We start from the raw sequence: 26809 nt of genomic DNA on the forward strand, positions 1-26809 counted from the left end.
TGACGTGTAAAACAGGAACTCCATCTGAGAGAAGTGGTGTGTTGGCATTTTGGAGAAATGGAGATCGAAGTACAATAAAACTGTCAATGGTATCGTCCCGCGTGTCCACAAACAACAGCCAGGCATTTCGTAATGCAGAAACACATCTACTAAGCGACATATTCTCCCGATAAACAAGAGCTGTGTAAGTATCTTCGAGAATGAAAGCTGCTTGTAATTAATAACATCTCTACTTGAATGTTATACGTTTTGTAGAGTGTGAATAATATATCAATTTGCTCAAAAGCTAACATAGGAGCTCTGGAAAAAGTCCTGCAAGCCTTTTTAAATGTTCTGGACTGCAGAGAGAGAAAAAAGAAAGTGCAAATGCATGCATTGTTGGCTTTCAGAAACCTTATATCAGTGTAGGTCATTTTCCACAATGCTGACAGATATAAGCTATACTTATAAATTCCAGAGACCACGATGCTATGTAATAAAAGTTGCCTGTACCTACACTCAGTTCCTAGGTTATTAGATCCACCTAGCTAAAACTAATGCAGGCTGATACAGCTGACCTTTTATAAATACTTCCTTAATAAAAGTTAGAATTTTTTTGTTGCTGAAAATGTTTAAGAAATGTGTTAGAGGTATTATACTAATATATATTATACATATATATTTTGTGCACACCATCAATATCTATCACAGGACACCCACACAGGTGTTTTCAGTTAATCTTGCAGATTAGAACTCTTCCCAGGGCTGTGAGTGTGTATTGACCTCTTCATATACAGTCTATGATATAGACTGTGATTGATTGACATCTTCCTGTTAGCTTTGTTGCACAAATTACACCTTTTGTCATTTTTATTGGTACTTGACGATATTTCATTTAATTTCTTATACAGGAAAGTAACTGGTTTCCAGCAGGTTCCTGTTCTGCAGAAACATAAAACATTGAACACAGTTAGGACACATGAGGACAGAAACATTTGTACAGGACATCAGCATGGGCTAGACAGCTACAGACAACTAAAACAAACAATACAGTTACGGCGCATGGGGACAGAAACATTTGTACAGGACATTAGCATGGGCTAGACAGATGCAGACAACTAAAAACAACAATACAGACAGTGCAAACAAGACTTGGACAATACATGAAACAAAACAGTGTGTGCAAGTGTGACTGTTGAGAAGGAACAGTTTGTATGCCTTTTTGAAATATGTGATGGATGGTAGTGTTCTGATGTGATGGGGAATGTCATTCCAAATGTTGGTGTATGTACGAAAAAAGGATTTCTGACCATAGTTGTTTTTTGTATGGGAGGACTGGAATCAATGCCTGTGAGACTGACCTAGTGAGGCGTACTGGTCTCATGTTGTGTGTCGGGAGAAGTCCAGCAAGTGCTGGTGAGGTGCCATTTTGAATCTGAAAATAAAATGCAATAGCGTGGCTGTTTATGTAGTTCTGGTAAGAGCGTTTGAGTGTGTGAATGCAATGCAGTGGTGAGACCACTTTGGAAGATTACTGTGGATCTTGAGAGCTCGATTGTATAGTTATAATAAACACTGTTAATGACTGAAGTGTAATATCGGCCTTGTCATCTATGCATGCAAGGTGCAAAAAATGAACAGGAAAGTGTTATTTTATCAGCACCAACAATACTTTTGTCGCTATGCTGAGATATATTTTTTTCTAATAGTCAGCACACCACCTTTCTATGACTTTATACCCCAATATTGCAAATGTAAAATAGAGATGTAAGAGTGGAATCACCACAGGTAATGACAGAGGCTTTAAATGTGTTGCTTTTGGCAATTTAGATGCAAAATGCAAATCTGAGAGCCTACTGTGCCCAACTGTAAACACTACATTTGGACTATTTCCTCTCACATCTTTTAATCTGCTGACTCTTGTTTCTACTCGCTGGAGAACAATAGCATACATCCTCCTTCTCTGCTGGCACTAACACTATTAAAATGTAGCTGAAAACAGTGTTTTTAGTGTAAGGTAAAATTCAAGTCTCCCAAGGCAGCAGTCTCCCATGAGAAGGCATCAGTCAGCACAGGCAGCCAGCCATGCTCCTTGAACATGCTAATTCAGTCTCTTTCCTCTATTCCCCTGCTGCACCTCTAGACTCTTCACCACTCTGTTCTTCTTGGATGCACATAGATACTTTTTTGCTTTCGTATTCGCCTCTCTGTTCTCCCCTGTGCACACCTGCTTACGCATTTCTCTCCCTATCACACTTAAACACGTTTTTTTTTAAAATGATAATCAATTATCATTAGACTAGCAGGACTTGATAGATATTGAGGCTTATTTGTCAAAACACATCAGGCATATCTTTCAAATCTTTCTGTCAGAGGGACGTGAGTATCATCAAAAAGCACAGGCTTGCCCCTTGACTATCGACTCATACTTCCTTTTTCCACTATTTTAAACAAAATGCTACAGTATTGATTGATGCAGTGTGTTGTGAGGGAGCCTGTCTGGAATTTAGAGTGCTCACTGAGAAACAAGTATGTTAGATAGATGCATGACACATGCACTGAGTTGTAGCACTTTGTAAAGAAAAGTATTATACAAGCATGGTTATTTCTGGTGACTGTACATCTATAGAGACACATGCTTTGACATTAATGCACAGCCCTGTAGACTGACATTTATTCTGTCACACACTTGCATAGTTACACGTGGAGCCTAAGGATACTATTTGTATCACTCAAAGCTCTTTTTTTTATACCTTCCCGGTGAGCTGTCGGGGTAATCAAAGAGAGCTCATGGTGTGAAGGAAAATTATGTAAGACTAAATGAGATGGATAGGAAGTGTGCACACTGTGAATGTAACACACATGGAACGTGGTGAGAATTTATTTAATTATGTCTCACAGATGTACAGTATGTGAAAGATAAACCATCTGCCTGATCAAATCTGACTACTCTTCAATATATGATTGTGTATTAACTTGAATCCTTCCTGCAGATTTCACAAGTTATCTCGGCTACAGTAGCAGGAATGGAGCTGTATCCATATTCGATTAAGCTAAATGATTAGGTGTTACATTGAGACCCAGCTGTAAAATTCTCCCACTCAGGTGTTTTTTCCCCTCATTTCTTGTCAGGCTGAGGAAGGAGAATGGGGAAGAAGGATGCCAGTGCGACCGGATTACCAGTTGATCAGTACCGAAAACAGATTGGTGAGTCTTTATTCGTCCTGGTTAATCAATTTGTTGATTGCAACTTATGGCGTTTTTCCATTACATGGATGGTTTTTCCATTACGAAATTTTTTTAGTACCACCTCCGTCGAGGTTCCAAGTGAGCTGAGCCGATACCAAAAGGTGACGTGAAAACCTGCAGACTACTGATTGGTCAGAGAGAATCATTGCTAGCGACAGGCGGGGGTGTCCAGAACAAAACCGCCATTTTTAAATAGTTTAGCCATTTTTTAAAATAGTTTAGCCACTTGTTTTGCCGCCTCCAGCTTCTTTTGAAACAAAATTTGTCTTCTGGCTGTGGCAACAGCCACATGCCGAGAATCAAAAACAACACACCTTCGACGTTCTGTGTGTGTGTCGCGTTCGGTCACGGCAGTTTCCTGCGGCATCGCTATGACGACCAGCCACGCTCGCCTCAGGCATGAGGCGGTACTAAATCTGCAATAGAAAATGGAGGACGGGGCACTGCGGTCGAGCCGAGTAGATTAGAGTCGAGCAGGTACCATGCAATGGAAAAACTCCATTAGTCAACTGTAATCAAACCAAGGAATGATATTTGGTATGATTAATTGGTTAGAAATGGGGGTGCACCGATCCGATATTAAGATCGGATATCGGCCCCGATATTGACAAAATAGCTGGATCGGGGATTGGAAAAATTAACAGATCCACGGGCCGATCCAGTTTTGTTAGTTTTTTTTCCCTCTTTTGCACGTGTGTCGCATGCTGGAAGAGTTGAGTGTACAAATAAATAAGAATTCAATACATTACATCTGTGTTATTTTGTGTTAGGAAAGTCTGGTGCCTTTAGTCTCTTCCACATGGTGGAAGGAAGGTATAAGGTGGAAGGTATACAGTGTATTATTAATTCAACAATGGTATCGGGTATCAACAGATACTCAAAGCCCAGGCATCGGTATCGGGACTGAAAAAGTCGGATCGGTGCATCCCTAGTTAGAAACAGATGCAAAGCAATGCTCAGACTGCTTTTCTTTGTTTTAAGTTGTATTCGTCGTATGTAGGTTAACAAATGGGTAAATGGTACAATGAAATGTATTTGACAAGAGAACGGGTCAGCTCAGCAAATAAAAGCACTAGACGCCATAATAAGAGCACTAGTCATATGAAAGAATAAGAAAGTGACAACAGTAAGATAAAAATGACAAAATAAGATAAAATTACAATGAGATATAAGATAAATAAAATATAGGCAACTTTTATTTATTAATATAGCACTATATACATATATAAAATGAGGATTGTGTATAAAAGTAAGTGACAAGGTTATCCAACAGTAATGCACAAATGTAATGAGAAAAAGGAGTGAGATAAATTGATAAATGTACATAACATAAAATACATAGATGATCTGGGCTCATTAATATAACATTTAGTATCCTAAATGATTGATAGTTTAATCAAAAAGATAACAAATATATTAACTGGCAATTAAAACAATAAGGTCTGTAAATTAGTCTGTGATGCTTTGTGACAGTTGAGATTGGTCCTCGACTTGTTGTGTAACTCCATTTCAACAACAGTCATAACTCAGTGCTTGATGTGGGTAATTTTACCACAACACAGCAATCAACTCAGCGTTCTCTCATAGAAACAAGCTAATGTCACACTCAATAAATCACACATGATACTGTGTTGCAATGAGCAATTTGTGGTCGTTGCACATATATCCCAATTTGCCCAACTCTTCTTGAAGACCGTTTATCAACATTGGCTATGCAAAAGTTAGCATAATATATTTACACAGTCCTTGAAACTTTTCCAATTTGTATTGGATTGAAAAGAAACTCGAACCAGACTCACCGGAGTAGAACTAGTATACAAGCTGTGGAAGTAATTGCGACGAACACGCAGCATCTAAAGTCACATTATTGACCGACAGGGATAAAGCTACCCCTTTGATATCATGCCAGAAGCTTTTGTAGTCCTGAGCTTTTTTGTTTCCCCATCTTTCCCCTGACATAACAAAGGCCTAACTGAGGCAATATGGTCGGTATCAATCAAAAGTTTGGTCCCCTTTAGCATGCCAGCTGTGGTTGCTTGAAGATCACAGCTCATATCATGTCTTTTTGTTTTTGTTTTCCTCTTGTGGAGCAAAGCCAAAAGGTCGCCAATGGCAAAGCTGGATAATTGTGAACAGCTTTGACTGATGCACAAAGATAAGCTCTGTATTCCTTATATATATATATACTTTGAATCCCAGGAATGGCATATTGTGTACATGAAATGGAAGAACATTTTTGCACTAAATGGAGTGAGACTCCTACTTAAGCCCTGGTATTGGTCTTGATCTTATAGTATCTTTACCAGGAACCTATAGCAGGGCTGAAATAGCTGACATAAAGGAGAGAATGAGTTCTTTAGATGGCAACAATTACAGCCATAGAGGATGAGCAAAAGAGAGTGACACAATCTAGAAGATGAAAGTTGTAAAACTAGCAGGGCATCTTGGATTACCAAGTATATCAATGGGATCGCCACACAGGAGAGCTCTGGTTATGGGAAGTCAGAAGCAGGTTCTTTGTATTATTATATTATTATTATTATTATTATTATTATTATTATTATATGATTATCACCTGTTTGACTGTGACTACAATTTTTTAAGTCTAGAGAACAAGAACAATTCGTCCCATCAGTCCGAAAATCACCATCCACCCAACTACAAGGACCCAGATGACCTAATATTTAACTTGTCCACTAAAGTCTTCACCATAGGGAAATTCTGCAACAGCGGCTGGCTGGCTGAGCACATTGCAGAATCATAGCTTGCTGCCTATTGTATCCAATTTGCCATCTTCTTTTAAAGATAATTGCAATTTTCTTTGATCACATCTTCTTTTAAAGATAGTCGTCTAAAGTGAACATTAATCAGGACCAGCTACCTTAGATGTGTTAGCCCTGCACACAAATAAGCATATTGATTAGTTTTAGAAGCCTTGAAGTTGTTTTCTTGACTAGAGAAGTGGCAATTCTAATTCTTAATTCTATACCATTCTTGTGTTGCATGCAAAAATGCCAGTAAAGGCTTTATGTAGTTCTGTGACTGGTAAACCAGTAGTCTAGTCTGTCTTTTATTGCTTTTGAGCAATTTCTTAATTTGCAAGAGGGGTTGATTTGGACTAACGCCTACTAAAGGTTAAATGGAAATGGAATTTCTGTTTTAAAAACAACTCACACACCTTCCTCCCGGTGGATGTTACCTTCTTGTTTTCTTTAATTTATCAATACAATGTTCTGTACTAATCCACATCTCCCCTTCTGAAGATTGTGTTAACTGTGGCATTGTTCTGGTCCCCTTTCTCCTAGTGGATAATCATTTGTTGGCCCCTGGTGATTCACATCCTCTGATTATTCCAGGTTTTATATTTCCTGGTGTTACTTTTGTGTTAACAGGACTTATGAGAGGATCTCTTAAGCTAAATGATTTCTTTTGAATGTTTAATTTTTTGGACTATTTTGTCACTTTTTGTAACCGATGACCTTTTTTTGTTCTTGAAAAAAGTAATCGTCATTCTGACGGCAATAGCAATATTTGTCTTCATCAGGGATGTGATAGCATGTTGAGAAATGTCTGTCTTGTTTACGCTACCATGTTACAGACCTGCCAACATGTATGCATTTTTTGTACTCAGCACGCATTTTGACCCTTAAGTACGCTTGTACGATTCGCTGTTCTCTAGGTACGCATTTTGTTGCATCTTTCATTTCGGCGGTTTCAGTTTCTATGCAATCTACATCTATGACGTTGATTCTGCCGCTGAGCCACAGCATGTAAGTGCAGGCTGTCCGGATAACTGTAGGCTTGCATGCCATGGCTGAACCTCCTCAAAAAAAGGTTCGGAAACCACAGCGATTTCTTGACAGCTATCGAGAGAGATGGCCTTTCCTCCACATGTCCAGGCTACCTCATCACGCGTTCTGCACCGTATGCAAGACAGACATCGATATCATTCACGAAGGGGCAACAGGTAACGAACACAGTCCCACACTCAAATACTGAGTCGGGTATGGCTGCAGCCTGCAGACCTCCTGTCTCATGCCTCCCATGCTCACTAACTTATCTGTGACTTAATTTAGAAAATAATTCACGATTTCGTAGGCTATTGTGAACATCTGAATTTACCGTTGTATTCTGAACATCTGAATTTACCGTTGGACATGCCCAGGCATGAGACGGGAGGAGCATGAGACAGGAGGTCTCCAGGCTACAAGCCATGCACTCTTGCAAATACTCCCCACCCACCCCCCGAAACATAATGATATTAAAAATAAAAGGATGATAAGAAAAACATGTTCATAGTGTCAATAGGCTAGCCTATCACACCCGCCATCCTTCCCATTAGTTGGGGGAAGTTAGAAAAGTGGTGGAATGGTTAGAAAACTAGAAGGTTTTAGACACGCCAGGTGCTGATTAACGTAAGATAAAGGTAACAGTTAGGATATTTTTTAACCTAATTGAATTTATGAACATAAATAATGACCTTGACATCATAACAGGGAGTCCAGCTGGGACAAGCTCAGTTAATGATACGTATAATAGCATACAATAGGGCTGTTTGCTAGGCCAATGTGATGGCAATTGACATAATGCAATTGTCACCCATGTCAGCCTTTTTAAAAGCCTATCTGAAAATAACTGACCCATGTTATTTATTAGCCTATAATCATGTCTCTGCCAGGCTTCAATCTTGTGCTTTTTTAGTAGTTGCTTTAGGCCTATTTAAAGTTGCTTTATGAGTAAATCATTACTTAGACTACTTCATTTCCCTACAGTAATCAGAAGAAGGCTATGTGTTAACCTGGGCTGACTCTCATCTTTAACACAGAAGTACTTAGGCCTATTTATTAGCTCACTCCACCTCCTATTGGCTAGACTAACAAAAATATATGGGCACAAAATATTGGACATTTGTGTAGTTTCATTACACCTACAGCCATTCATCCACTCCATTCCTCTACACATTAATAATAATTTATTGTAATCTAGGAGCAGTGTTGGGAAGGATACTTTCAAAATGTATTCCGTTACAGAATACAGAATACATGCCCAAAAATGTAATTTGTAACGTATTCCGTTACTCAATCTGAGTAACGTATTCTGAATATTTGGATTACTTCCACATTGAATTGCATTTTATAAGTGTAGGAATGCGGCCATCACATACAGCTTACAAAACAGGCCTATTCTGGTGTGTTCTTCTGTTCCAACTGGCTGAATGTGTACCTGAACAAGCAGATAGATTGTTGTATTTGTAGTCCCGAACTGCAAACTACAAAAATCTAACCGCAGTCTAAGCTACCACGAACTAATTTTAGCTAACGTTAGCTAGCATGTCAAACGGGGCCAGTCAGTCTTTCAATGGCTCTGGAGCTAGTAAATCAGCACGTAGGAGAATATAAAGTCGCACGTCAACTATGAAATAGCAAGGTGACCAGTAAAACTACAGCAGACGACTACCCTTGGCTAATTTAAAAAAAATAACTTACTTAAGATGCTTCTTCAGGTTGGAGGTGGAGTAATTTGGACGCTGAAAGGAGGTTGGTTGCTGGCAAGCAGAGGTTGCACTGCAGTTATATTTTGTTCTCCCTGTTCTTTCTTTATTGTGAAATGCTGTTTGAATTTCCAAGATAGAAACACATTCCTGCCCTGGCTCTGTTGTGCCGGTTCAGGCTCCATCTCTACCTCTATCAGTTATCACGCAAATAGCTAATTTTTTCGTTTTTATATTGGGGCTTCTGGGAAATGCATGGAGTTGCCTTAATTTATTCAGAGAGTGAATAAACTTGTGAAACAGAGTATCGTCATGTAATCCATTGATTTCAACAATGTAACTGTATTCTAAATACCAACTATTTAAATTGTAACTGTAACGGAATACAGTTTAATACATAATTTGTATTCTGAATACGTAACGCCGGTACATGTATTCCGTTACTCCCCAACACTGTCTAGGAGGTAGTGATGAGCCAAACAATGTATTTGAATATAAATTACATGTATCTAGATTTCCTTTGAAGTGTGTGTGTGTGTGTGTGTGTGTGTGTGTGTGTGTGTGTGTGTGTGTGTCATAATTCATAATATTTGTAACAATATGCAGGAATATGAACTAGCCTATCATAATCTCCCCCCTCTCCACCTACATTTTCAGATTGCACACGCCATGTGTATATTATGTATTATGGTGTCAGGTATCTCATAGGTTTCTCACTGGTGGGTGGGCAATGGTGGAGCGTACATTGGCGGCGTGCGTGCCTGGGGGGTTATACTCATAACATTTCTTCAAGGTTGGCAGGTCTGATGTTCTAAGGGCTGGGGTCTCATAAAGCAGAGTGACGGTTATATGCTTTCATAGTGGGACAGAAGAAAAAGGTTATTTAGTCCATAGATAGTCTGGATCAACGGAGGTACAATTCCAGGATAACGGAAGTAGAATTCCTGGATAATTACCTGACATGATGGCCCTCACCTTTGCTCTCTGTGTGTTGCCTTTCTCAAACTCTGTTCCCTTTGGGAAACGGCAACAAACTTCGAGCTAGCAAGCTACACACTGAAAATGGCAAGTTTTGAAGAAAATTTGTTCTTGGTTCGTTCGGGAAATGATTGTAAAGATTTACAAGAATGTGTTTACAGGAATTACTATCTACTGTAACTGGGACGTTTTGGTACCGATTGGTGGGATTGCTATGGACAAAACACACACAGAGATACACTGGTAAGAGCAAATTACATTTAACCAAGTATCTAGCTAACTTAAATAGCTCATGTTGCTGTATTGTGTGAACAGTTAACTTCATTTAATATTGTATGTGGCGCTTTCATTTGCGGGGTGCAAATTTTCTACCAAAACAAGTTCCTTCCCGAGACCATGTTCAGAGCCAACATCGCTGTGTCCGAGCTTAGCGTCGCCCAAGACAATTGCGATTGGTTTAAAGAAATGCAAACAACCCAGAGCAAGTTTTTCTCCTATCTCAGAATGTATGTGTAGTGTAGCCAGACTTTAATCCACAGCGCTGTGGAGATAAGTCTGGCAATGTGAGACTAGCCCAGAGATATCTCTTAACAGTCTGCTATTGTCTAAAACCCAGCAGGCTCAGCAAATGAGACATTCATAACCTAACATGCTCATCTCCCACTGTCACATCCCCTACAAGGGTGCAGAAGATCTTGTTTTTTCCTTTTATCCCATTTATTGTTTTGTTTCTCTGCACATCTCATCAATTCAAACATTTGTAACACAGGTGTCAGGGACACTTTGGTCCTCTCTCTTCCTCCGCCTCCTTCCAACACCCCTCAATTTCTACCGTTTCCCCTTCTTTTTTGAAAAGAATGGCTTATTCATGGAACATCAGTGGTAGTCCAGGCTTGTCGTTGAGCTGTACCATTATCTCTGCTGGAGTACTTTTGTCATGTCAGATGGCCATCAAGGGGCCACACTTGACACTCTATTATTTAATACCATTATTAAGCCTGTTATAATTGCCAAGATGCCCTCAGGAGAGGTAGATCTGTGTCACTCTAATGGTCACTCTGTTCAAGTAATGACTGCTGCTGCCTGCTGAACAAACTAGGGGAACTTGTCGACACATATAAAGACACCCACGATTTCAAGTATGGCTAATTGGAAATGATGGCTTTCACATGTAAAGAAGGTCATGTCTATGAACCTGTACTTCTTGCAATTAAATGTGAGGAAAAAGTTGAAATATTTTACTCACATTTGTAGGTAGGCATCATCAAGGTATAGTTGTTTTCCTCTTGTCATTATGTATCACGGATAATCGTCATTTAGCTGTAAATCTCACATGGATTGTGAGATTTTGCCTCCACACATGATGCAAAGGACAAGGCATAAATATCTCCCATGTGTCTGGCATCAGCCCTCCGGTTCCATGCATCCTGGCAGATGCCAGTGATCCGCACCATGTGGTCACTGACTATTTGGCCGCCATGCCACGTAGACACAGAAGCAAAGCATGAGGAACTGTCAGCCATGCTGTCAGTGTGTTGCCCGTGTCGTCCCAGGGCTCTCAGAGAGTAGTGGATACGGGTCTGTCTGTCCAAATCACCCCATCACTCTGAATGTAGTGCATATGCAGGACAGCTAGTCCCCACAGACACAAACACGCACTAAATTCCTCAGGTATGTTTGTGTTTCTCGACACATTCTTGTGCTTGTTTGTTGTAATTTTGCCTTCATGACAATTGTGCACAGTGACTTTTTAAACATTACGGTTTTGGCTGGATTGTAAGTAGCCCAACAAACCTTATTACCAAGTCTTATTGCTAGCATGTGTGTTTAATTACTGTTATTCAAAAATGTTACACTTTAAATAATTAATGGATTGTTTCTTAAGAACTGTCTTGGTCTGAGGTCCCATATCTGCATCTAACAGAGACACAGCAGTCTTTATCCATGTTTGAAATATGGCACAGTTTAAAAAGAAGCTAATGAATGCATAAATGTCAGAGTTAATTACTAAGTTGTTTGCTCAAAACCTGTAACTTTTACTTTTTAAGCCAGCATTAAAGGCTTGACATACAGAAGTCAAGGTTGCATGTGTTTCACCGTTTTTTCAATTAGGGATGAAATATTGTTGGTGCATGTTGTGAAGAATTTTAAATTTGCTGCATGTATTGGACACACACAGCTAGAGGTGTTCGTGCAGTATGTGGTATACTGGGTTGGTAAGGCAGCTTTGAGTAGCAACTTATTTTTGCAGGAGCTGATTTTGGATTAGCACGGTTAATTGACAAATGGAAACGTCAACACGGATATAAACAAGAAGGAAGCAACTTGGGAAACAGGTAATTTCATAATGGGTGTCTCAGACACATAATTGTGGTGGGTCAGCTCTTTTATTCATGGGTTAAAGTAACAAATATTAATTTCATTTCAAATGATGATGCAGCAGTCTTTTACTACATGGTGCATGAATTACATTTAAATGAGGTAGACGGCTGTATAAAGTTAGTATTATGAGGTTACTTGAAATTGTGCAAGACATGACTTACTTTTCACCACAAATAGATAATCATAACTTGGCCCAAGCAAGCGATGGTTGTACCGTGACACTGTCAAAGATAGTTTCCTGCCTGTCAAATTTATCAGAATATTAACATTGCGTAAACAGATACTTGAGTCTCTGAATAGTACAACCCATTAATGCAGGGGTTTTCCTAGATCAAAATGAGGCAACGGCGGTACAGTACCTAGATGCATTTGTATAAATGTATCAATGGGTTGGAGTTAGGGCAAACATGTTACAAAAACAATTCACTCCAAAGAAAAATGACGACAATAAAGAATTCAACATCTACATTGTCTTTTTATTCTGCACCACTTTGGAGTATTTCTAGAGTTCAAGTAGGCAGGAGTGCATTTAATCTTGACATAGGTTTTATCACTACTGATATGGTTGTTTTTTTGTTTTTTTGCCTTTTTACTACTGATGTTTCTTTTCATTCACACAAACTGTGACGCTCTTAGATGTCCACCCCTCTTCTAGCGTCACCTAAATGGCCAATTTGTGTGACACACAAATCGCATACCTTCCTCCCTGAGTGCTCAATCACATGTGGCTAATTTTAGCTAATACCCCCTACCTGTCTCGTTATGCTAAGCAGAACAATTGCTCCAGATAAAAATAATTTCTCCTCAGTCTTAATCAGACACCATTTACAGGGAAATGCAATGACAAACAAGACAAAAACATGAAACCTATCTAAGAGAATGTACAATAAGTGCAGTGGTGGGATGGGGGGGGAAGGGCCACTTTCATTTTTCTCTTGTCCTCTTGACATGAAAACAGTGATGACTTCAATGAAAGGCACACTCAGGGAAGCCTCTCAGCACGCTCTCTAGGCCGCCTCACAAGGGCTAATGTTCCTCTGAGACATGGCATTGTCGTTGTTCTACAGGAGGACAGTGATGCCTTTTCAGTGTGGTGGGCAGAAGTAGGGAGCGATGGGAGGGATGGCCTGTAGCCCAGCGCAGTTAGATAATTGGTGACAAAGTGTCTACAGAGCCGCTGCAGCAAGGGGAACAGCAATGACAAATTGGAGTGCTCATAAGCCCAATGCAATATCATCAGGACAGCGTGTGTGTGTGTCTGTGTGTGTGCACGCTCCAGACCCATGCAAACAAACCACAGGAGAAAGGCAACATGAGGCTTTAATAAATACACCACTGTAATACAACAACAAAATACCTTGCACAGCCTAATGTAATTCTCCTCCATATCAACTAGTCATACTCCTACTTGGTGTAACTATTCTGATTTTGCTCCAATTAAGTATTGATTCTTACCAAATGAGTGGTGGTGATTTTCTTTTGCATATAAACGTAATTTCTCCATGTAGAACAATTTTAGCCCTACGAATGAGAAAACAAAATCAGGACAGGTGCATGTTTTGGAGGCCATTTGTGGGAGATATAAATGCTGAAATTCCTCCTTAATTTTAAACCCCAGCTTGCTTAAGTTCTGATATTGTTCTGTCTTTGAGTATCTTTGGGCACGTTGCTGCAGAATAGTCAGAGAAAGCAAACTAGTATCAAAACAGAAAGTACAGATTGTTCAAGTTGTGGGCTTCAATTTTAAATAAATACAACTGCAGAAGTGTACAGGACAGGTTGCAAAACAGAGATCATGGATTTCTACAATTTCCCCCAAACAACCTGGTTGACACATTCGATTATCGATAGGTGAAGAATGCCATTTCCCAGATAACCTGGATATGAGAAGATATCATACTATTATCAAGTAAATGTTTGTTATTTAAAAGCATAAAGGCCTAGTCACACAGGCATATAAACCTGTGCGACCAGTGGATTTGCTCACAGGTGAATCAAATCCTTTTTTTCCAAGTTTAAAAAGTTCATCATTGGTTAAATTCGCAAATGTGCACCATTGACCAGAGCCAGCTGACTGTCAGTTAGCAGACAGTTAGCAAACTTGTCAGCTTGGAGAGCTTTTTCCCCTTTAACTAACTCTTTATTAATGACATTATGTACAATCCTGAGAACAAAATGGTAGTAAACCCACCAGTACAGAGAAAATAGAAGATGCTCAGAGAGCTGTTGTGATTGACTCGTGCTAGCATGTTTCTGTCTGGCTAGCGTGTTAGTGGTTAGCCCGCAAGCTTCAGCAGTGTACCAACTAGCTCTGCAATTAGTCCCTATGTCCCCAACCTTCCAGAAACACACATTTTTAAAGAGACACATGCACTCTATATATCCTGAACTTTTGCACATAATTTTTGTTCACCCCGCACTAACCTGTACAGCGTATTTTTGTCTTTCTTAATTGTGTGTGTGTGTGTGTGTGTGTGTGGTTTCTGTATTTATTGTTTGTTATATTATTGTTTTTATGTATGCACCATCAACCAAGGCAAATTCCTAGTAAGTGCTTCTTACCTGGCAATACGTCTCTTTCTGATTCTGATGCATTTCCTTTTCAGACTTTCTGTACTTTTTCCTTTTGATATAGTATTTGTAACATTTGATGTCTCTTCCTGTAGTCTTACATTATCACAACCAGCCATTTGCAGTCTGAACATCCCTGCACAATTTCTGTGAATGGTAAGCAACCTGAGGTGCCCTCCAATAAAATTTCCCACCTGACATCCAGTGCCCCTCCTAATGAATTCCCACTAGCTCCCTGTCTGCTTCTGTCTGCTTCTGGAAACATGCTTCCCATTTTTATTAACCCTCCACTGAGTCAGAAGGAGGTGGAGGATGAGTCAGACCAGGAGGAATGGAGAAAGAAATAGGAATTGAGTGCAAGATCTTTGAAAAAGAAGTAGGGGGTTTGAATGAGAGAGTGTGTGTGTGTGTGTGTGTGTGTGTGTGTGTGTGTGTTGTGAGACAGAGCAGCTGCTTAACGCCATGCTATTGGTCATCTCCTCTCTCCTCCATGGCAGTCCCCACAACAGGAGACCCTTCACTTTCCAAGAGACATGATACTCAGTGGTATGCAGCTCTGTCTGTTTGTTTTCAGAATCGCAACACACACACACACACACACACCTCCTTATCCCTCCTTTTTCACTAGCTCATTTTCACTCCTTTCTCTCCCACAACCTTTCCGGATGAATATGGACGGTTTCTTTCCTCGCCTTCCTCCTTCTCTTGTTCCCTCTTTCGATGCAAATGAGGCTTAATTGGCTGGGAGTAAAAACTCCAAGTGGCCTCCGCATGTCACTTCACGGACTGAAAAACCTCGAAGCTGACCCAGGGGCTTGGTCTCTCTGACACACACCCACACACACACACACACACACACACACACAGACACACAGACACAGACAGTTCAGCAAGCTGTTGCCTTTCCACCCTATTGTTAGCAAAGTTCCTTTTCCTGCAGTGTGTTGTTTCTAATTAGACCAAGACAGCCGGCTCTGCCTCATGTGAAGCACGCTCACACACACTCACATAAACACACATGCTTTGCCAGGTGGCTGGTTTGCCCCTAACACTCACCCTTGAGAGTTGAGCCCATGGGAAGTCAAGCAACCACAGGTGACCTGTGTGCAGCTCAGACCAGAAAAGATTCCTTTTATTCTGGTTGCATGTGCTGATATGTGTGGGTAAATTTATTTGTAGAAATTGTGAATTGTCAATGCTACTATTTAGCCTTATTTCTCTCACTTGCCTCATTTTGGTTTTTACAGCTATTGTAGTTTGGAATTGCAGCAGAACTTACAGGAATAGTTTGACATTTTGGGGAAAAAATGCTTATTCACTTTATTTTAGATGAGCTAAATACTGCTCTCATATCTGTTAAATATGCAGCTACATCCAGGAGATGGTTAGCTTAAATGAACATAAAGACTGGACACACAGGGAAACGGATAGCCTTGCTCTGTCTAAAGCTAACAAATCTACTAACCAGCTCCAATAAAGCTCACCAAAGGCGATGAATAAAACAATGAGACAATTTTTCAGTCTTTTGATTTGTGTTCCCCATTTGATTTTTCTCTTACAGGTAAGCAGGACTACAAAAAGACAAAGCCAGCCTTGAAGGCCACGCGGCTGAAAGCTGAAGCAAAGAAGTATTCCTCTGGATTCAGGGTGAGACTGGCCTGGTCTTACTTTCTCTTTATGACTACTGATGTCTGTATCTACATGTCTTCATTATTTCTGCTATTGTGTCTGTTTTTGGCCCATTTTTCTTTCTGTTTGTCTTTCTGTCTACTTTCCTTTTGTGTCAGTCTGCCTGTTTCAGAACGTGTCTCACTAAAATAACTTTTCATATCCCATACTCTTAGCTTTCTTACAACCTACAGTTAGTCTTATAATAATATAATATATATCCACCTGAAATGAAGTGATATGCCCCCCCGCCTATCCTTTGACGATTCGTAAAAGTGTTGAAAACTACCGTTTGGAAAAGCGAGGAATGGGACAGTCCTCCATGGAATAAAGTTTACAATACTCTATCAAGTCTACAAGAAAGAAGACAACGAATAAAGAATTCCTGGGAGGAATGAAATTCAAGAGTTTCCGTATTCTTTTAATGGTGAATAAAACAACATGGAGGAGGAGAGACGGTGAGGGAGAAGTGGGGAAATAAAAGAAACGGAACAAGAAGGTGATAAGATAAATAGAGTTGGGTAATGTAAAAGTAAAGGCAGGTGAGGGTGTTGCTTGGATGGAAAAGTGCGTCTCTCCATTGCTTTGTCACACTGCAGTGATTAGGAGCTTTTTTGCAAGCAAAGATGGATGAATCCACTCTGTCAAACGTGGCACAGCTGTTTATGCTTTTCCTCATTCAGTTGGCTTACAGTTTTCCTATTTCAAGGTCTCTCCATATAGAGTAAGCCCATGCCAATGAAATGTTGTGAATCTGTCAGCATACGTTTTTAAATCTTTGAAATTGCAGATACATCACATGAAATAAGGTCATCAGTGATTTTTAAGCTGTCTTTTGAAAATACATTATAAGAAAACAATATTCAGACTTCTTTTTTATTGCATGTTTATTTTACTTCGTGGTGTTGAGAATTGGTTCTGTTCACAGTACATCAAAAGCCAAAAGGCTTCACTTCCTCATTAAGCCTCCGTTGGCACATAGTACACAGAGATGAACAAATCAAAGTAAGGATTAAACACTGAGTGAAATGGTCAGGTTTTAAAATATGCATCTCTTAGACACGCAAGGCCTCATTAAGCACGTCTTTAATCCAATTAGATTAGTCCATATCTTGAAATATTGATATTGCTTATGAATAATTCAGGTTTTTCACGCCCAAGACGAGGGGAATTTTCAGAGGTCGGATTAAAAATACTTCTGGGACGAGGATATTAAACTGACTTAGACCCTTTGGCCCTGAGTTCGATTGAAATTCAGCCCAAATATAATGGATATTTGGTCACGCTTGCTTTTCCATCGAGTCCTTTTTAGCGTTATTCAAAGTTGTAAATTTTACACAGCTCTGACATGAGAGTAGAAAGCCCCCTTCTCTGTTTTTGTCTCTCTGTCCTTTGGTTGACAACAATTATTTAGCTGCAGTTTTTGTAGGCATGTTGCTCCTCTCTCCTTCTCCCTATTTTACCATGTCCCTGGTTGGGATGCTGGTCTCAGATGCAGCTGGCATTTCAGAAGGACCAGCAGACATGTGGGCACAGAATCTGGCAGCTGCCAGGGCAGGCTGTCTTGGGGCTGTCCTAGTAGCAGGGCAGTCTGGGTAAGTTGGCAGCGAAAAGGATGGAGAGACTGAGAGAGAGAAAGTGGAAGAGGGAGAACGTCTGTTCCCACAACAGCGATCAGTTGTCAGGCTGCACAAAACGTTGACCTCAGAAGTGGCTGAAACCAGCCACTTGTTGTGTGTCCTTATTCACATGCTGTGTCACGGTTTGCTTACATAGGTAGCTTTGTTACTGTCTGAATGCAAGTGTGGACATATTCCTTCCCTGCTCTTTCTAGCTCTGGATGGCATGGGGTCACAACAGCAGAGATGAAGAAATTGGCAGGAAGTTGTTTGGCTGTCTCTCCTCAGTTTTCCCAGAGAAGAAGAAATGCCTTCGAAGTTACTCCAGCACACTAGCTTGCAGCACAGGAAACCAGCCTGCTGCCTTGTCTAATTGGCACACTAGCCTTCTGTTCAGTTCTGCACTATTTTCCCGTCTTATTTAGCTACTAAGCCTAGAAAGTTGGGCAGAGGATGGAGGATACAGATAATTACTCTGGATATCTTCCACCTGTCATTTATGAATGTATGTAAGACTTTATAGAATGGGATATATATATATATATATATATATATATATATATATATATATTTGCATTGTTTTGGGTGATTCCACCCAATTTCTTCAAATTAGTTTTTTGTAGCAATACATGCATGTTTATACAAATATATAACTTGAGTCATGAAGCTGTTGGTTTTGTCTTGAGGGAGCAATTCTGACGAACAGGCACAGTAATTATTGAGCAAAGTCATTGCTAGTCAACACTTGAGTAAACAGTATGAACTGAGTGATGCTGTGCTGCCAAACTCTAGCACCTGCTTTAGCCTCTCACTGAAGCAGACTGGATCTTCTTAGGAGCATAGACAGATAGCACATGGGAATTTGTAGGTTTTATGGCATTTTATGCCCTTTAATTTACAGGAAGCTTTATGAAAAGACTCAATGAGTTGTGATAGTGGCGATAAGACTTTTTCTGTCCCTGGAGATGTTTTTTGTTAAGTGTCCCTAAAGCATTCGCAAAGGTTGTAGGAGAACATTTTTTTTTTTTTTTTTTCACTTAAGATAATCAGCTGGCAAAAAGTGAACGTAGGTTACAGCATGTGGCTATTTGAAACACATTTTCTCACGTGGTAGTCCAATTGTAGGATTGTGATAACTTTTATTTTACGAAAGATTAGTGCTGAAACTATTAGTCAATGATTTGATAAGTCAAATGAAGGAAATTGATATCAAGTAATTATTTTAATTAATTTTTTAAACCATTGGTTGGATAAAACAGGCAAATTGTTTACCTCTGGCTCCAGGGAAATGGTGGTAGGCATTTTAGAAACTATTTTCTGACCATGATTTATCTGAAAAAAAATCAGTAGATTAATGAATTGATATCGAAAGTAATCATTACTTAGAGCCCTGGAAGGGTGTTAAATGGATGAGTTTGAAAGTATGAATGATACAAGATGCGTTTTACTGATTCCTGGACAAAAGTATTATGATATCAAGGTGTTAAGTCCCCTTTAACAGCCATCAAGGCACCAAAAGAAACAAAAACAAAAAATCAGTTACCTTTATTTAACCAGTTATGAAATATAATCTAAGGGTTGGTTATTTGTCGCCGTAACTTGTACAGATAAGTAGTAAGTCTACCAACCGCAGCCCAAATGCACCAACAGTTGTTTGTAGCTCGCATCTATCTGCAACCCATATACAGCCACTGAATCGGCTTAGCACGTAGGCACAGACTGATGTACACACACACACACACACACACACACACACACACACACACACACACACACACACACACACACACACACACACACACACACACACAGCAACAAACCAACAAACCAACAAACCAAGAAGGAGTACAAAAGGTAGACCAGATGAGGGGATGTCTGCTGAGCTGTGGCTTATCGCCAGGGTGACAGGAACCCAGCTCCCAGCATGCCGGTGCTGAGAGAACTACATGATGAAGATGATGCTTGGGCCCCATCCAGGGGTCTCTATCAGAATGTGGGCAGAGAGGCTGTGTGTTCATGTCGGAGTATGTGTGGATGTGCGAGTGGGCACACATAAATGTGTTTGTGAGACAAGGCAAGAGTTAACACAGTGGGCCACTCTCTTCGAAAACAATGATCTCAATCAAGTGCAGGTGCTTCCTACAACTCAAGTGTTTTGACCAAAACCCCTCCAGCTTGTTTTCATAGACAAGTCACTGTTACCAGCTGTTGTCTTGTTCTCTGAAACCTGAAGCAGAGACAGGGAGAAAAACACAACCTGGATTGCGATTTTGTGCGTCCTTTTGGTTTAGCGCCAGTTCAGCGAAATGCTTACCTGCGTCAGTAGCGCATCATTTTCTTCTGGGATATTGTGGGCAGAATTACAAACGCTTCTCTTTGTCATGTTTTTCAAAGCTGTGAGAGAACACAAGGAAAAATTAGCAAAAACAATCAAGCCTTCGTGATTCGATAAGTTCTCATTTCTCCGAGGCCTAGGCAAAATAGAAAAGTAAATCAAGCACCGGGAGCCTGACGGTTAATATATGAAACTAAAGTGCATGAAATTTAAAAGTTTTCCAATTAAGCAAGGACTTAAAGCTGTTTGGAGGCTGCTGGTATGTAGATAAATGGTGGCTGAGGCTAATGAAGACCAATGCTGCTGATGATTAGGCACTACAACATGTACACAGATAGCTGTGGATGCCATGACGCCTTATAATTGTCACCCCCATCCCCTTCGCCAGAGAGGAATTATTATTATTAGCCCCCCGCCATCCCTCGTTTGTGCCAAACCTTATCTCTCACTTGTTTTCTCTCTCCTTCTTACTCTTGTTTTTCATTCCTGTCTGCAGTTTGGCCAGTGGGTTGAATTTGCAGTCCTCTCTCTACGTGCGTGCTACATATGGCAATTACTGAACTGATGTTTTCTCAAATTGTCTTTCATATATATTTTTGCTTCTGTTTTTCTTTTACATCCGTCTTGTTTGCAGTTTTTCTGGTTGTCAATTTCCTTCACTGTAACCTTGAATATATATGTAGCATAATGGGACTTTACAGGCTGATTTAGTTCGTCATGGTTCAGGTAGATTTTTAGATAGGTACTGTCTTAAATAATCTTTAGATACAACAATAAGATTATAGAGATCTGTGAAAATTGGATAGGATTATGATTCATGTACATACACTTGCCATGTCATCTTTGTTGTTGTGGCCCAGTTTGCATGTAAAAACCTAATTTCCATGTTCAAATCAAATATTTCTTTTTGAATAACCCCCAATCAGACTGTACTCTGCACCCTTGTAAAGCTCTCCAAGCTCTCCGGTGTTGATTAGAAAGTTTGCTGCTAATGAGTTCTCTTGATAAAGAATAACTGGCATTGTTCAATACGCTGAGTGGCCCTAATGAAACTCCAGCTGATGAAGATTGTAATCGTGTGAGCGCCACATAATGAACTAGCGCTCCAAATTCTCATTTTCAAGTTGAATGCCACTCCTCTGGAAAGCCTCAATTTGTTTGAAAATTAACCAATAGAAAATCTTAAAAAAAACAAAATAGGCCATTTTGATAAAGAAAGTTTAACTTCTGAGTAAGACCTGCAGGGGAACACTAGAGACTGATTGCAGATAGAATAGATTATAATACTGCCGTCACACTATGCTTCTTGGTTTCCGAAATGTGATACTGCACTTTTCTTTTCTCGGATGTGGCTCCAGTTTTACTCCACAATATGTTTCCACCTAATCTCTTTGCATCAAGAGAGAACCTGAAACAAATCAACGATTCATTCTTCAGAGGCCTGTGATGTGCTGTCAGACTTTCCTAAAAAAAAAAAAAACTCAAATAGTCTCCAATTGTTTTTGTCTTTGGAAGAAGAATCCCAAAGCTGGCAGCTAACCCTAGCCTTAGCCCTGGCACACTGTGTGTACCGGCGCTTCTGTTGCTTTCTAATTTCACCATAACTAACATCATGTTGTGTTTTTCATTTAACTTGATGTAAATATATACAATTTTTTATTATTATTAATTAAGTAAATTTACTGCACTATATTTACCGTCATTGCCACTTTCATTTCATCAGGTAAGGATTTCCCCACAGTGAATCCCTCAAAGCAGCTGAGAGTTTGTTAAAACGCGTTTACTTTTAAAGGGTCTGAAACCATTTCCACATCTGTTTCAACACATCTGTTGAAGTTGCAGTAAGCTGGGGTTTTCCTCCGCTGTGAACAAAGCTTTCAAAAAGAAGCTTTTTTTTTGTGTGGATAGCTTTAAAACACCAGTGTTGGGTTGTTGTGTGAACGGGAAACACTGACATATGATTATAAGCTTGTTAACCTTTTCAAACAAAACAAACATAGCTTTCAGTTCTCTGCGCAGGTGCTTATTTCTTTTTCAAGTAGAATGTACAATATGCAAATGTCATTCTCTGTAAAGTGAAAGTATACATTGATTCAATGGATTGATTGAGGTCTCAATGCAGCAGTTCAAGAATTACAATTACAGAATAGGCAGTAATTGTTACTGTGCAGCCATCTAAACACTAAAACAGAAAGATACTGTAAGTCAGTGACAATTCCTGTGTGAACATGTTTAATACAGTGTTTTCGTATTTAACTGCAATAGTATGGACCAGGCTTAATTTCATTTGAGCAGTTTACATCTTTGTATAAAAACTGATTTTTACTTTATTGGCTGAAATGAAAATGTGATGATTGACGGTCCTAAAATTACATTTGTCTTTAAAAGCACACTCACAAATTACACTTTAAATATTTAATATTTAGTTTTTGAACTTTTTAAAACAAGCTATTAAACAATATATTCTTACACACAAAGTCCGACTGGTCAAATTTAGATGAGCAAATTTGTAGATGAAAGAAACACAACGGAGACTTGACAAATCTAGACAAAGCACTAAGAGATGAGAACAATAATTACATAACCATGCAAACCTATTCAAGCAAAGTAGAGCTGCCCCTGTGTGTAAAGAAAGACATGGGATCAGAGAGAGAGAAAGAGAGATAATATAGTTGTACAGAAGAACAAAGTATCTTAAAACCATCTCTCTTTACTTCTTAGGATGCATTCCTGGTCATTGCAGCAATCGTGTTCTTTGTCCTGTGTGTCTACGCCTTCTTCTACCTCAACCTGAGTACCGAGATCAACCTGGACGTGGATGTGGATTAATTAAAGGTGGACCGTGTGCTGAAGACGTCTTGTCTCTACACATCAAACACGAGGACGGGACACAGTCTGTCAGCTTTCTTTTACACACTTTTGGTGACACGGTGACAATGAACTGCCTCTTTAGGTGAAATGAGAAAATGCAATTAACTCAAGTGTCAGGCCATGTTTGAAACTTGCATCATCTTGTATCTACCATTGAATTTCTTCTTTCCCTTTAATTTCTGCAGGGGAGCACGCAAACTGTAAACATTATACTGACACTATGGTTCTAAATCCATAAATGTTAGTTTCTTCTATTCTTTCCCTGAGCCCACAACTGTGAGCTTTGATTCTCTTTCCCTAAAAAATTCAGTGACCTCTTACTTCGTGGCACTTTAACATTCAGCTGCAAAATCTACAAACGGCAAAGAAAATGAGCCTCTTCTTCGAAACTACGATCGAGACCAAGCCTCTTGTTACAGTAATCATATTTTGCAGAGTCACATCCCACTGTTTTCTCCACTAATAGAAAAATGTAAATCTCCCGCTGAACCTCTCGTCACATCCAGACAAACACTTGCCTCACATTCCAGTGCACAAACCTCTCCTCCTGTATATCTGGAGATCACAAAGTGTGAGATTAGAATCCACAAAGCCCTCACCCTGATTGAATGTGTGTGCAGAATACAGAACAACACATTCTACCTGCCACACATACACACAGCGCGGAGACAGACATCCACAGGATTAGCATTACAAAGATGATCCTGTTCTTTGATTTGAATGAAAATTACAGAGATGAGTGATGACTGAATGGAGGTGAGCCGGTATGTTTCTCATAAGGAAAACCATGACAATTTTCCTGTCTTGTCAAATGTATGTATTGTTGTCCCCTTTAAGGATGTGATGTGTATATATAAACAGTTTTGTCAAAGCCTCTGAATCTCTACTCTGTGCACTAGTGCTGCAAGGTGCAAGGACTTACCTTCCATTAACCATTTCAGTCAAAGTGCTTCCACTGTTTTCTTTGTTGGCGAAGGAGTGCAGAGTCAGGGGCTTTTATGTCATCCATTTGCTTGCAAATTTGTTAATTTATTTCCTTTTTTGTTCATTATTATAATTTCTATTCCACATTTTTCTTAGTACCTTAAACCTTATAGCAATACTGTTCTCTAAAAGGCAATTGATGCATAGTTTAGGATATGACTCTTATATTAGTGAAATGCATAAAAGGCCGATACCAAATACACAAGAGGCCTTGTGACATTTTTATTTTTCTTCCACCGAGTGTCTTTTAAAAACAAGTCTTGTCTTTGTGCCTGACTGTGTTCTGTGGCTAAGTGGAAATGTGAGACAGATTTTGAGCTTTTAGTTTCTGCCTATGTTCCCCCCTCTTTTCTCCCATGACCTCCCGACCTCTGGTAAAGACTACATGTCCAAGAAACCATTATGGTAAGCATGCATCCGTACCCTCACCCAGTGGCTTTTATCTGGCCTTGGTACATCCAGACCCCCCCTCCTCCACCACTGTGAGTCACTCACATGTGTAACCATAGATAGTCCTAGTCCTCACAGACCTTTATATGTGACACCTGTTAGCTAAAAGGTCACCATTACCAACTACAAGAGCTCTGACATCCACACAATGGAAAGACCTGGCAGCACAGCCTATTTATTTTTTTTGGCAATTTGAGATGCAGGCTATTTTTGAAGTGGTTTGTGTGGTATATAAACATTTTACGGTTTGCTTTTTCCTTATGATTTGGTTACAGGATTATGTGTGATATATTATGAATTGTCTTTCTGTGTGTTTTTGTTAAATTGCTTTACAAATCAAAAGCATGTATCTCTTTGTAAGGAAATATACATAATGCATAATGTGAAAGAAGATTAAAGGACCTTTTCAGTTTTCAATTTTATTAGATCTTAAGTGTGAACCAAGATATGTGTCAGCGCTTGGCTATGTGACATTAGAGAGAAGAAATGAACCCTTTTAGCTAACACAGACAGAGAAGGTCTCATGAGCATAAATAGACAGCACTATCAGATTTTATTTCAAATGCGTGAACATATCTAAACCTATTTATGTTGCAAAGTTATAATCGTTATTGCAAATATTAAAAAATATATTGTGCAATATGTTGCATTTAAACTAGGGCTGTCAAAATAACGTGTTCATTTCGATCAATTAATCTGAGAAAAAATAACGCAGATTAATCCATTCCATATTGACGTTTGACCCGGAGCCATTCTAGCCACCATTGGACTGTAAAATGAAGGAGGGAGACGAGAATATGCTGCCTGGATCATTGATTGGAACATTTACTTATACAAATCTTCTTCCTGAATAGGGTTGGGTACATAGACAGTATATAAGGTTGGGTACCGAAATCTGGTGCCACTGATATGTCTGCACTTCTCGCTGATGCTCTGAAACAGACGTTCCAGGCAACAATAACACCTCTGCACGTGACGCTAGTTAACACTATACTCAACAGCAGCTAACGTTAGCTTACCGCTAGCTAGTAGCTGGATTAAACATGGTTACAATGCTGACAGCTAACGCTAAACGGTGTAAAGTTTGTCTGTATTTCACTGTAGAGGATTCAACACCGGGGTTTAACAATCTGCAGCTGCCGACGTCAGAAAAACACAGACGGTGTGTTCAATGAAACTGGTAATTTACAGCCTCGTGGTGCATTCGAAGTTATTGTTAAATGTCCTTTTCCCATCTGGTGGTTGTTTTTGTCGTTCAACAGCAATTTACTAGTGAAATAAGTTATTGTTATAGTTATTGCATTATTATTAAATCATTTAATTTTGACCATATGGCCTTAGCAATAAACAAGTTCTTTAATGTCGACAACTGTTGTTTAGTACCTTTCTACTTTATTAAAAGGTATCAGTTCAGGCACCGTTAATTATGTATGCGATTCATTTAGATTAATTAATCACAGAGTATGTAATTTGATTACATTTTTTAATCAACTGACAGCCCTGATTTAAACACAATAGCAGTTGATCAGGCAGTGTATGCTTCGGATACCACCTTGACATTATCTTAACTACCAGTAATGTGTTATACTTCTTTTTCCGCAAAGGTTTATATTTAGCCGTTAAATGCAGGTGTTGTCGTTACTTTCAGTCTTAAAAGTTAATGATTGAAAAAATACCATTGTCAATTTACTTTTATGGGGTATAAGCTTGCTATTATTTCTCTTAGATCGCTACATTTCCAAGCTATAAACAAAGGTGTTCTATCAGTAATGGGTTAATACATTGTATTTACTATAATAATGTCTTCATTGGTCCACATGTCATGTCATTAGCCTTAATAACAGCAAGGCTGTTTGTGTGTCAACAATTGTAACCGTCAGGATGTTTGTCACAGGATTCCCTCCGTGAGACGCTGCAGTCGATTGGAGATGTTGGAGATACATACAGCAGGGATAATCTACACCAATGAAAAAAGGACATGGGTGTGAAGTCAGCATTCTGACTTCTGCTCAACGCAAGTCAGACGCATGAAATTAATCAGGCAGTAGCATTGTATGAGCGTTTAGCATGACCTTAAAAGCGTTCCACAGGAGTTGAACGCGCTGAAGCTTTACCTACCATCCTGTGACAAATGAGCTAGACGCCACGCGCCCAAATCCTACTCATTAGTCATGTGAGGTATGTCACTAAGAGTAATTATACTTAGCCCCAAACTTACACACACACACACAC

The 26809-nt window shown here is 39.5% G+C and overlaps 1 protein-coding gene across 1 annotated transcript; it reads left to right on the forward strand.

Annotated features, from left to right (window-relative positions):
- triqk (triple QxxK/R motif containing) lies at positions 1 to 24994 on the forward strand. Its single transcript, XM_078267672.1, has 4 exons — positions 1 to 184; positions 3112 to 3186; positions 16212 to 16297; positions 22994 to 24994. Exons 2-4 carry the CDS (start codon positions 3126 to 3128, stop codon positions 23099 to 23101), a joined length of 255 nt encoding a protein of 84 aa, XP_078123798.1. The 5' UTR covers positions 1 to 184; positions 3112 to 3125; the 3' UTR covers positions 23102 to 24994.
- The last annotated feature ends 1815 nt before the right edge of the window (positions 24995 to 26809 follow it).

The sequence above is a fragment of the Sander vitreus genome, chromosome 14 (genome assembly GCF_031162955.1).
Source record: "Sander vitreus isolate 19-12246 chromosome 14, sanVit1, whole genome shotgun sequence".
NCBI lineage: Eukaryota > Metazoa > Chordata > Actinopteri > Perciformes > Percidae > Sander > Sander vitreus.

Excerpts from the sequence above, each read along its gene's own strand:
- triqk (XM_078267672.1), top strand. The coding sequence starts at position 3,126 with ATGGGGAAGAAGGATGCCAGTGCGACCGGATTACCAGTTGATCAGTAC. Across the intron at positions 3,187-16,211 it reads TCAGTACCGAAAACAGATTG|GTAAGCAGGACTACAAAAAG; the intron begins GTGAGTCTTTAT and ends TTTCTCTTACAG. Across the intron at positions 16,298-22,993 it reads AGTATTCCTCTGGATTCAGG|GATGCATTCCTGGTCATTGC; the intron begins GTGAGACTGGCC and ends TTTACTTCTTAG.